We start from the raw sequence: 12931 nt of genomic DNA, 5'->3' as shown, positions 1-12931 counted from the left end.
TCAGGAGTTGGATGCTCAGCCGACTGAGCCAAGCAGGCGTCCCCCGAACACATTGTTAGGAGGACACCCAGCGCCAGTGCTGAAGACGGAGCCCCGCCCCAAGATCCCCTTGCACGTTCCTCCTCACTGTTCACTTCCTTCCACCGCGCCTCTCCCCACTGTGTCGTTAGTTTAAATTCTGGGACACAAGAAACATCAATACTGTCCCTTCATCCTTTGCCAACCGCAGAAGGAACCAGCCCAGCAGAGAGAAGCCCAGATGATACAAGCCTCCTGGTTCTGGGTGGTTTACACCTACTGCCCCTGCCGATGTATAGCATCAGGCAAATGATGCTTTCACAGGGCAGAATGTTTCTTTTTCCTTCCTCAAGAACTGCGATTAGAGAGTTGGCTGTGTGTGTATGTTGCTGCCTTAGAGTCTCTAGTTTCTGTTTCAGGGTTGACTACTGTCTCCAGTGTTCGGGTAGATTCGAGAAGACTTGAACCAGAAAGACAGACCCCCACAAGCAACTTTTCTGGGTTTTTTTTCCCCACCCTGATTGTGGCCTATCAAATAAGCTTTGAGGTTCACACTAGAGCCTGAGCAAGTAAGTCTCTATGTTCTTTCTTTGAACATCATAAAATGTTTATTAGGTGTCCTCATGCATATAACCCTGTGCCAAGCAGACAGAGGGCCTATACTCTGGCTCTTACATACTTGAGGTACGATGTTCCAGATGTCACATCTGTGGACACTTAGCAGGGTTATGCTGGAGCTCCTGGAGGGTAATGTTTAAGGGGGAAAAAAAAAGCTAGCCCTCCCCTAACTTTGAAATAAAGGGAATATGTTGTTATAATGTTAAAGAGTACAGGAAACTAGATTAACAAGATAGAATTTTTTTTTTTTAAGTCAGAAAGGCAATTGTAGTCAGAATGTCATCAGCCTATTCACCTTCAGGACAAAAACTACGAATTGATCATCTTTTTATCCCAAGTGCCAAGCTCATAGCACAACGATCCAATGTGAGAAAGAAAAGTAAATGATAGTCAGAAACAGGGCAGAGATGTCTGTTACCAGAATTTCAGGTTAATACTAAGCTGCCAATGCAGTAAGATAGATTTTTTTTTTCTTAAAAATGTTTGTTGTGTTTTGTTTTTTTTTTTTGAGAGAGAGAGAGAGAGAGAGTGTGTATGAGTGCAAGTGGGGGGAGGAGCAGAGAGAGAGAATCCCAAGCAGGCTCCGCACAGTCAGCACAGAGCCCGACGTGGGACTCGAACTCACAAACCATGAGATCATGACCTGAGCAGAAGCCAAGAGTCGGCCGCTTAACTGACTGAGCCACCAAGGCACCCTGCAATAAGATATTTTTAAAAGTAGAGGTATCAGAATTGGAAATGAAGAGACAAAACTTTTCTTATTTGAGGACTACATGACTGTCTCCATAAAAATGTTATAAAATCTATAGGCAAACTATTAGACCTAGCAAGAGAATTATGTAGGATTGTTAGACAGAAACAGTTTATAGAAATCAATAGCAAGTATATAGATCAGTAGTGACTAATTTACTCATTTAACTTAAAAAAAAAAAAAAAGTGGGGGGTGCCTGGGTGGCTCAGTTGGTTAAGCAGCCAACTTCGGCTCAGGTCATGATCTCGCGGTCTGTGAGTTCGAGCCCCGCGTCAGGCTCTGTGCTGACAGCCTGGAGCCTGTTTCAGATTCTGTGTCTCCCTCTCTCTGACCCTCCCCCGTTCATGCTCTGTCTCTGTCTCAAAAATAAATAAACGTTAAAAAAAAAAATTAAAAAAAAAAGTTATTCCTATAGCAAAAGAACAAAAAACCAAAAAACAACCAAAGAAACAACATAGAAAAAAATGGTAAAAAAGATGTGTAAGACCTTTCAAAGAGAAGATCGTATATAAAAAGAACATTAAAATAGACTTGAATAAGGGAAGATACAGAATGTCCATGGATAGGAAGATAACATTCTTCCTCCAAACTAACATATACACTCAATATACTTCCAATAGAATCCTAACATGATTTTTCAGTGGTACTTGACAGTTTAATCTTAAGCTCACAGAAAAAGCTAGGGATCAAAACAGTCAAACTATTTTGAAGGACAGGTTAGAGGTGAGCAGAGGCTTGCCCTACCAGATAGCAAGATGTGGAAGCTAGGGCACCTACGTGGCTCAGTAGGTGGAGCGTCCGACTCTTGACCTTGGCTCAGGTGATGATCCCAGGGTCGTGGGATCAAGCCCTGCATCAGGCTCTGCACTGAGCATGAAGTCTGGTTAAAATTCTCTCTCCCTCTGTCCCTCTCTCCCGCTTGTGCTCTCTCTCTCTAAAAAAACAACAAAAAAAGATATTAAAGCCATGGTATGGTTGTATGGTGCTCACACAGGGAAGACAGAAAGGACTGGAGGAATAGAGCTACATAAAAATGGAAACTTGATAAATGACGGAAGTAGCATTACAATCAGTGGGGGTAAGTTGGGCCATTCAATAATGTGCCAAGAAGACATCCATATGAAAATAGTAGAGACTTCACACCTAAATGAATAACTTCAAATTGGACTAATAAGCTAAACTGAAAAACAAAATGGTAAAATTTTTATAACACCAGAGAATTTCCTTAGAAAGAAAAGCTGCACCTCACAGATTCAATAAAACTCTCACAAAACAGCAACCTATATACACAAAACACCATAATGCTAGGAAGAAAAGCCCCATGTTGGAAAAATATTATTAGCCCATTGATCTCTAAAATAATATGTATCTAGAATTTATTATGTTTAATTTTTTTTTGTTTACTTATTTTTGAGACAGAGAGAAACAGAGCATGAGAGGGGGAGGTGCAGAGAGCAAGGGAGAGGCAGAATCCCAAGAGGCTCCAGGCCCTGAGCTGTCAGCACAGAGCCCGACGTGGGGCTTGAACCCACGAACTATGAGGTCATGACCTGAGCCGAAGTCAGACGCTTAACCAACTGAGCCACCCAGGTGCCCAAGAATGTAAAAATCAATGCAAAAATGCAAATAATTAAAAAGGCAAAAGGGCAAAGGATTCGAGTAGCTAATTCCCTTCAGAGGAAACATGGATTATAAACTTAATGAAATAGGCTCAACCGCACCAGAATAAAGGGAAATGAGAATCAAACTCATGAGTTACTTCACATCCATCATGTGGGAATATATGGTAATTCTGGGGGTCTGCAAGAGAGGGTTTCCCCAATGTGAAGCTGGCTTATGCAGCTGGCGGGCTGGTCAAAAGGACTACGTGAGTTGGAGTGGGTGTGGGGATGCCGGGAAGAACTGGAGAACAGAGCAGACCAGAGGCCACGGTGCCGTAGCAGCCTATATCCCAGCCCCTGGATGAAGGGCACCACGGAAGGCAGTCAGCTGGGCTTGAGCCTTCTTTACAATATTCCATCCAAGAGGGTGGTCTCCTGTGTAGAAGCCTCAACAGTGAGAGGCTAGGGGGAGTAGCACACCAGGGCAGGGGCTGAATTGCCAGTTAAAGGGTGGAACCAGTAAGAAAAGCACGCATTGTTTGTTACTCTTGTCGAATGCTCGCTTATGCCTGCTGATATCCGTGTCTTTATATACACGTGGCTTAGGTTTTCCGATGCCTGTTTAACTTTTTACCCTTACTTGTTTTTCTCCCAGACGAACTGTAAACCATTTTGTCAAATTCCAAAATAAAATTGCATTGCTTTTCATTGGAAAAAATCTCTGCCAAGGCCAGCAGTTAGACAGTATGGGAACATGTGAACGCCTATACACTGCTGGTAGGACTGTGATTTGGTATGAACCCAGTGCAGACCAACTTGGCAATACTTAACAAACTTGAAGCATATCCTATTGGCCAGTGACTGAAGTTCACGATACATACCTCAAACACTCACACAAGTGCACAAGGAAACATGTCAAGTATTTCATTGCAGCATTGTTTATAAGCAAAAAATTTTAAGTAACTGAAACATGCGTCAACAAGAAAATGGAGAAATTGTGATATACTCAATGAACTACAGCGTTTTTAAATGAATGCTTTAGAGAAACATGTATTCACATGGATACATCTCAACAACATGAATGAGAAAAACAAGTTCCATAAGGTTAATCTACACTATACCATTTATATAAAGTTTCAAAAACATGAAGACAATCCTATATATGCATATATATAAGCATGTAACACAGTTCATGGTATCATTCCGATAAACAAAATTGAGAGCAGCAGGTACCTCTGTGGGTAAAGGGAAAGGAATGGAATGAGACAGGGCTGCATAGATTTCACTGTAGCCAGAACTTTTTAAAAAGAAGCAAATGTGTGTAAAATATAAGATTGTAAAAGCTGGATGGTGGATACACGGGTATTCACTATATTGTTTTCTATATTTTTTTCTGTATGTTTAAATGCTTCATAATAAAAAGGCACAATACAAATAATAGCAATTTTGTTAATGTTTGCTGATAGACAGCTAGCTAGATGAAAGCGAATAAACACATTAATACATGATGGGGATAACTGTTTCCAAATGTAGGAAGAATATTGATTCCTCCAAGGCTTATATTTACTTAATTCTTAGCTATGTATCAGGCACTGTGAGAAATGGTTTACATGCATTAACTTATTTAATCTCCTCCATCCCCCTTATGGAGATAATGCTCCTCCTATTATCATTTCACAGATTGGAAAACTGAGGCTGGGAATGGAATGTAGAGTCCAAGGTCACATAACTAGTAAGCAGCAGAGCCAGGACATAAACCCATATGTGTCTAAGTCTGAAATCTAGGCACTGTGTCTACTGTGAAAAGTTTCACCTTTATTAAACGAGTCAAGATGAAAAGCCACAGAAATTTACCAAGAGCACAAACGGGAAAGATGCAATTTACTGAAGATTTTTAAAGAATCAGGGTGTAAGGAGGACTAAGTAATTGGCTACACACAATTAAAAGTGAGGCCCAAACCAAACCTGTGTGCATAATGAAAATATGAAGGGAAGAACATATATAGCATGAGAGATTAACTACAAAGCTAACATTGGCAAGAAAGCCAATATTCCTTAACCCCCAAAACACAGACAGCCCTTTGATAAGAGTCCTCAAACAGTAGATGGACTTTTCAGGCCTTTTAATCAGTTCCCTTGGGTACATTTCACTGGCCCTTCAAGGCTCACCCTTTCTGACTCACTCAGGCTCTAAACTAAGTTCTCCCTCATCTAAACCCGACTCATCTGGCACTGATGATGGTTTTTTTGTGGTATTTTCTACAGGACCAAGTCATCAACTAATTCAGACCACTTACGTTATGCAAGAAGGAATTGTATCTTATGTTTTAGTTGGCATTATTTGATAACAAGTAACAGCCTCCCAGACTTTAAGAACTAAAGGTGGAAGGCGAGGAACCTCTGTAAGGTTTTAAGGGTATCTTACTGAACCCAAGAGCCCGAAACGTAGACAGGCACAAAACATTGGAACAAAAACTGCGGTTACCAGCAATCAAGGCAGCTGTTCTCGTCATCTTTTTATTCTGGGATTGTATAGTCTTGTCTTTTATTCTTTCTGCTTCACATCCATGTCCCAAATGCAACCTCCCAAGACATCGGTTTCCCTGTTCTAAATTCACAAATCACCTACTTGGCTCCAATTTGACCAGATGTCCACTCCTTGTCCAATCATCTAAACAACTCCTCCCTGAAGGTGGCAGAAATAATCCTCAGAAAATAGGTCAAAAGTTGGGCAGCAATCCTAGAAATTATCTGCTACAACATTTCATTTCTGTTGTCTATTAATCGGATGCTTAGACTTTTCTTGGAGAAAATAGGCTGAATTTCTTTGATGGCCTTTTCCAACTTAAGGTTGGAGCCACTGAATGCTAAATTCAATCAAAATGAATCTAAAGATTCTCTGGTTGGTTCCTAGAAATGTTAAAATAGGATAGAATTCTACATCAGGTTGTAATTTCCTTAAGATGACACTTTCTGTGCTTCATTCTTTATTTCCATCCTTTCTGACGGGGCAGTCACTTCACTGACATTGTCCACCAGCAATTTAGATTCTATAGTTCTCTTTTCATATTTTTTTTTCCATTTAAAAAAAAAAAAACTCCCTCTTTCTGAAGAAGAAAAATCAATGCATGAACTACAAACAATGAAAACCCCCAAGTACTGTCCCCTTCACCACAGAAAAATGTCTTCAGATGTGGAAGGAGAAAAAATTATGAGTTGCTGCTCTAAGCCAGAGGCACTATGATAAATGCTTACATTTTAATCCTCACAATCGTATGAGGGATACCATTGTTATCCCCTTTTTGTGGATGATGAAAATTAGGTTTTAAGAAGGTAAGAAACCTATCTGTTCTCACATATCAAGTAGGTAGCTTAATACGGATTTATAAAAGAAAGAAAGGAATTAAAACCTGGGGAGTGGGGAAAGACTGAAGGAAACCGAGACCTCTCATTCGGCACCCTTTTAATACCGAAAAACTGCATTTAAATATATAATGAAGAAATGATTAAGAATCATGTTACTTAACAGCATATGCAGTTCTTTAAAAATTTCAAATCCAGGGGCACCTGGGTGGCTCAGTTGGTTAAGCGTCTTGACTCTTGGTTTCAGCTCAGGTCACGATCTCATGGTTTGTGGGTTTGAGCCCTGCATCGGGCTCGATGTGCAGAACTTACTTGGGATTTTCTCTCTCTGCCCCTCCTCTGCTTGTGCTCTCTCTCAAAATAAACTTAAAAAAAAAATTTCAACTCCAGCTTAGAGGTCACTTAAATTTTTATAGTTAATATTTATTAATATAAAAATGTACCCATTTTATGAGAAACTTCAACAATTTTCTCATTCCTTACTCAGCATCTGCCTCCTTTATTCTTTACCATCAAATTTAACAGAATAGCTATGCTTGTTGTCTCCATAGCCTCTTCTCCTGTGCTTTCAACCAGTCTTTTACCCAATACTCTCACCAACTGCTTAAAAAGATCAGCAGGCAACTCCTTATTGCCAAAACCAACGGTCTTTTCCTGCTTTGCATCCAACTTAACCTCTCTACATTTTATGTTCATCACCATCATGACACCATCTATGGTTTCTGACAACCTCCCTGATGACTCCTCTTTCTCCCAATTCCTTAAGTCTGACCGTTTTCCAAGGGTTCAGGCTTTAGCTCAAACAGATCCCCATGCAGTGTTCAAACATCTTGGATTTAAATGAGAGCTCTTGCATTTTTCTCTAAGACCCAGGATCCAAAAAGATTAGGAACCACTGGTAAAAATTAAATTCTAAACGCCTCTGCAATCTGACCACCTCCTCCAGCTCTTCCACTCCATTCGTCACAAATCCTCGTCATGTGTAACAAATCACACTGTGCCTTTCCTGACGCCATTTCCTCTGCCTTTCCCCAGATCTCTCCATGCAGAATTCTCCCTCCTCTACATTTCTGGAGCACGTTGCATCCGCTGCTGGTATATATTTATCACAATATATACAAATCTATCCAAAAGACCAAAATCAGTATCTTTGGGTCTTCAACACTTTAGAGAAGGTGATTTCACTTAAAATATCAACCAATTCATTTTGTGCTCAGTATCAGACAAAAGACTTGCTACTCATTTATGGCAAACAGTTTTAAACATAGTATTTGGTGAACCAAATAGTTCTTTTACATTAAAAACATTCTTACCAACTTAATTAAAACTAAAAACCAAACGGTTACTAATAGGGTTAAAGCCAAATGCTATTAGTAGTAATAACCACAAATTTCAAGCAATATTGAATACAAGATTTTTAATAAAACAAAAATTTTGAGATCAAAGATGCTTGCTCTATTTAAGTGATTCTAACCCAGGAGTGTTTATCAGAACCACTTACGGAGCTATTACAAAATACATATATAGTCTCCATCCCCAGAAATGTAGATTTAGGTAAAAAATGCAGCAAGACCTGTGGACGTTTTAAAATGCTCCCAGCATTTTCTGATGCAATACTGGCTAAAAATGATTTTCTATGAAGTATGTTTGACATGCCTTCAACTTATGAGTACACATATTTTTACTATTTAAGTATTTCCACTATTTTGAAGTATCTTAAGCATTTTCACTATTTTGCCCAATGTTACTTACAGGGCACCTGACTTTTGCAACGTATTCCTTTAAAGCTTTATGTGCTTTTTGGTTAATTGCATTACTTCTCAAAGTCATTAAGTCTCAAAATACAGAAAATAAAATTTTCTTGTGATATTTTCTTTAAGTTGAGGTATACAGAGTACAGACATCTACCCGACTAGGTGACTATGTTCTGATAGTTCTGATAAAGAGGAATTATTTGCATGTAAATATACTGAATATGCACCCTCTAGGCCTTCACGAAAATAAAGCAATTGATGAAATACCTACTAAAGAGTATACTTGCACTAAGAAATATACTCTTACACAATACTAAGATTCCAGAACTAGAAAAAAATAGATCAATATATTCAGCACTTTTAAATACAAAAATAGAAATATTTGAAATGACCTAGGCTGAGGCTGAACACTGACTCTTTTGCTAGGTAAAGAGCCACAGCTCACGGACATATTCCTGGTGGGCACTCTTTAACATCTAAAAGTGTAAATAATTTTTAGGACTACTTAACGTTCTTCATTGTATTCATGCTCCAAGAACTGATAAAATATGCTTGGAAACTCATGGATCAAAAGCACTCTATAAACTTACTGTAAAATTTCAGTATTATTTAAAAACATCTCTACTATCACACTCTAGAAAGATTTTTAATCCCCTGACTTAATAGGTATTTTGCTCAAGTGAGCAACCTTCTCACATAATCCTTTTCACACATCTTCAGTAATAAAAAAACTTCTAAAAATTAACTGGAGTTTAAAGATTCAAATTCTGATCCTTGTAACTTCAAAATAATTGTACATTCCATTAATTTCTATAAGTCAAGTAATAATGCCTATTTCACATCACAAGCTTAAGTCTCACATTTAGGAAAGAAAACTCTGCCTGTGTTTCTGTGTATCTAGAGTTGTCCTATGCATTCAAAGATATTATTGACAGTGTCAGACTGGGCCTGGAAAACAATGGAAATCTTAATCTTCACCCCCACTGGAAACACGTGGAAAGTAACTGGATTTTTCATTTAAAAATATCCAAAATACAGTCATATTGTTAACTTTTCCTTTCCTTTTCACTCTGCCCTTATCATGATTAGACCTACACAAACTCAAAACATAACTTTTTCAACTAACTCGTGCCACGGTTACCAAAGTATGTCTTACGTTATCATTTTCAAGAATCTTCATGTAAACTCACATTTTTAATGAATCAAAATATTCTGCACTGCTTTAACTGCGGAAATAAAAACAAGGTTTGCAAAATGGGATTATTACAAAATTAATGTGAATCAATGTGGACTTAGAATTAAAAGATTTTTTTTCAAAAGTTTTATTTAATGAGCTCATTTTCAGGAGAAAATCAGTCATCTGCTAGTGCCTCTACTCCTCCCTTTTCAAGTAAATATCCCTTCTCCCAATAATTTCAGTGTCTGAGATCAAGAATCTGTGAAAAAAGGTGAAGAAAAATGAACCATACAGATTTTTCTTACCCCATACCACTGCAAATATTTTAAATGCATAGGAATACAACAAACTCAAAAGAAAAAAAATAGTGTTTTATTAACTACCACACTGTTATAATACACTTTAAACGTACAATAAGGTAGCCTTTAAGTTTGAGGTGGTCTTAAGAATAACAAATGAACAGAATTCCAAATTTTGAAATAGGTGAACTGCTGCAGTTATAGGTATACATTTAGGAAAATTGTATAGCTCTTACAAGACCAGCAATGAAACTTTATTTTGTACATTTTTTAATAATTGAAAATATAAACAATAATTAAAAAATAAAAAGAAAATACAGCATAATAAAAAACATACATTTCTCAATTAAATGTACTGGATACATATAAATTTTAAGGGAAGAAGCAAAAAAGGAAAATGGTTGATATTTAAGTGCAGACTGACTACCTAGACAAAAAAAAAAAAAAAAAAAAAGACTTAAAAAAATATCATAAACCTCTAGTTTTCTATGACTAATATCCATATGGTTGGAGTATCGTCACTATGGAAGTGATTTTATGTTTGCATATGTTATACTTTACTGGTAATTTACATGATGGCTTTTAAGGCCCTGGCAGACATATGGTTTTTGGAAACAAGATTGGATTAAAAAAAAAAAAAAAAAAAAATCACTGCTAAGATGCAATACACCTTATTTTTTTTGGTCCTCCAATATTCAAGAAAAGGGATAATTCACTTTAACATTTTCTTACCACCCAAATGCCTCAACCTATACATTTTAAACTTTTTTTTTAAACATTGGTTATATTGCCCAACTTCGTTATTGAAAGAATATTAACAAGACATTATTTTGGCAAATTAAATCTTAAACATGGCTTTTCAACAGGATTTTAAAAGGTGACTATCCCTAGAGTTCCATGTTAAAATGTAGTTTTCAAAATCTTACAAGAGTAATGCTTAAAATATTGTACATAGTTAACCTAATTAAAATAATTAGCTTCAAAATGACAAATTGATAAGCTAAGTAAAGCCTACACTATGTAACATTTGCTTGGAAACTTGATTTGTCAGTTATGCATAATAAAAATTCCAGTCATCAAGAAAATTACAAAAATTTTTTTATCATAACATGATTTCTTTCACCCACCAACTTTTTTTTTATCTTACAATAGATAAATACCAACATGTTCTCATTTTTACACTAAACCACACAGGATTGATGCATTTGGTTAGACTACCATTCGCATTGTTAAATTCAATTTTCTCTTTATATAACTTGGTAAAATTTCATTTCTTCTAGATTCCAAAAGTACCTACAAAACCCATGCAATTTTACCATTTTTAATATACTATGGAATATCATACAAAGTAAGGCATTTCAGTGTCATGTATAACCAAGTTACTGTCAATCCAAAAATTTTTGCACATCAATAAAAAGATATCTAAGAACTTAGGAACAATATTCTTCTCACTACTGTATAAAAATAACCACAATGAATAAGTATTTGTGTAATATTTACTCCATTGTCTCGTTTCCAGAAACTGTGACAAGCTGTAAAGGTATTTCAGTGTTGGTAAGGATATCCTGATTGCTGGTGGTGGAAGTATTAACAGTTCCTATCCCTGAAACAGAACCTTGTTGAATATTTGCAAGGATAAGTGTTGTTCCTCCTGCAGTAATCAAAGCATCGTCTCGTGCAGCTTCCACAGATGCCAGCACTGTACTGCTAGAGTGAATACCTTTTTTATTCTGATGTGTTTTAATATGTTTGGCAAGGTGGTCACTTCTCATAAAGCGTTTTGAACATTCTGGACAAACAAATTTCTTCTCACCTGTTAAAAAGAAATTAGGTTACTTAGTTTTTTAAATTCAACATGAATAGACTGATCATCTGCTGAGAAAGAAAATAAGCCAACACTGACAGAGACAGGAAGCAGAGTTCAGTTCCATTAAAAGCGTATTAGTTTCGTGAGCTGTCCTTGCAAGATTTTGTCACATAGAGTACTCTTCCCTCAAAATAAATCTGTCCTCTTTACTTCTGAATGAAAAGTGATCTTCGAACTTATAGACTGATATTTGGATACGACTTGAATACCTCAGCTATGCTAATAGTTTGTTTTGAAACATCTGTTAGAAGACACCGTACAGCTAAAAAATGACCATCTGCAAAGAGCACACTGTTTTAAGCTATATTTAAGGTATTAGCATGTCATATCCACGATACTAAACCTTTTAAATGTGAATTCAAGGAACTACACAGGGTACTTAAGATTAAAGCAAAAACATAGCCTGTGCTCCAATAAGACTGATAATCCCAGGAATAATGGAGATGGCTAGCTGATGTGATTTTAGCTGGAATAGTCAAGAGCAAGCCTGATATACCATGATGTTATAGTTAATTCAAGACCCTGATGCCTAACTTTATTTCCCCAGTATGAATAAAATCCTTTTTTTAAATACAAAAGACTGACTGAACTTCTATTATGTTGAAGACAACTACAAAAGAGAATTACTGGAGGAAAAGGCAAAAGGCAAATCTAAAAGGAATCCAGAGAGAAATCAAGTAGTAAACAAATCTTGTATTTTGTGATTCTCTTCAAAATTCTTACCTATCTCTTATTTCAGCACCTCCACCTTAAGTAGGTCCTCAGCAGACCTCACGCCTGAACTATGGTGCAGTGACATCCTAAGTCATTCCCCTTCTCCTATCCAGTCAGTCAATGGCAGACAAATCTTCCTTAAATACCAAATCGTATCAGTGTGAAACTTCACCATGACACTAAGTGGTACGGAAATATAAGAATAACTTGCAGATTATGAAATAGATTCTCTACTGCCTAACTTAAAAGGACCTCCATAACATAGCTCAATCCTACTTAACAGAAATGTGCTATATAGAATCTCACCTTCACTCATGGCAAATGGTCTCTCACCTCTTCCATTCACATATCATTCTATTCTTCTGGGAAGGTATTTCCCAAAATTTCTTTTGGAATTAATCCTGAGAGATGCTCCATGGAAAATGGCACAACAATCAAAGGAGGCTGGGAAATGCTACACATACTACATCTCCCAACTTAAGAGATGCACAGTCTTCTTAATGTTCAATTAATGGTCCTAAGAGGTGTTGCCTTGAAGGTAGCTGGACTAAACCCTGTTTAACTCAGTGTTTCTCACATTTATTTGATCACAGACTTTTTTGTCCCCTTTTATGTTATTCCTTTTTATATCCTGATCAAATTCCACAGAGGAAAATTCTGTTACCAGGCCACTTTAAGGTCCCAGCCCACTGCCCAACAATGTCTTACTATCCCATGCAACACTGATCTCTGTCTCTAAGTACACTCGATCTATTTTCTTATTTTGTTT

The 12931-nt window shown here is 37.1% G+C and overlaps 1 protein-coding gene across 1 annotated transcript in view; it reads right to left on the bottom strand.

The window, feature by feature from the left end:
* Positions 1-9632: 9632 nt before the first annotated feature.
* SP3 (Sp3 transcription factor) overlaps positions 9633-12931 on the bottom strand; it is a 59557-nt gene continuing 56258 nt past the window's right edge. Inside the window, exon 7 of the mRNA XM_058713715.1 lies at positions 9633-11394. Within this exon, the coding sequence (XP_058569698.1) occupies positions 11078-11394 (317 nt within the window). The 3' untranslated portion in view covers positions 9633-11077. The remainder of the gene's footprint in view (positions 11395-12931) is intronic.

Source organism: Neofelis nebulosa, chromosome 2 (genome assembly GCF_028018385.1).
Source record: "Neofelis nebulosa isolate mNeoNeb1 chromosome 2, mNeoNeb1.pri, whole genome shotgun sequence".
In the NCBI taxonomy this organism is placed as follows: domain Eukaryota; kingdom Metazoa; phylum Chordata; class Mammalia; order Carnivora; family Felidae; genus Neofelis; species Neofelis nebulosa.
Note: the sequence above shows the minus strand (reverse complement) of the source record. Positions and strands in the feature narration are given on the sequence as shown.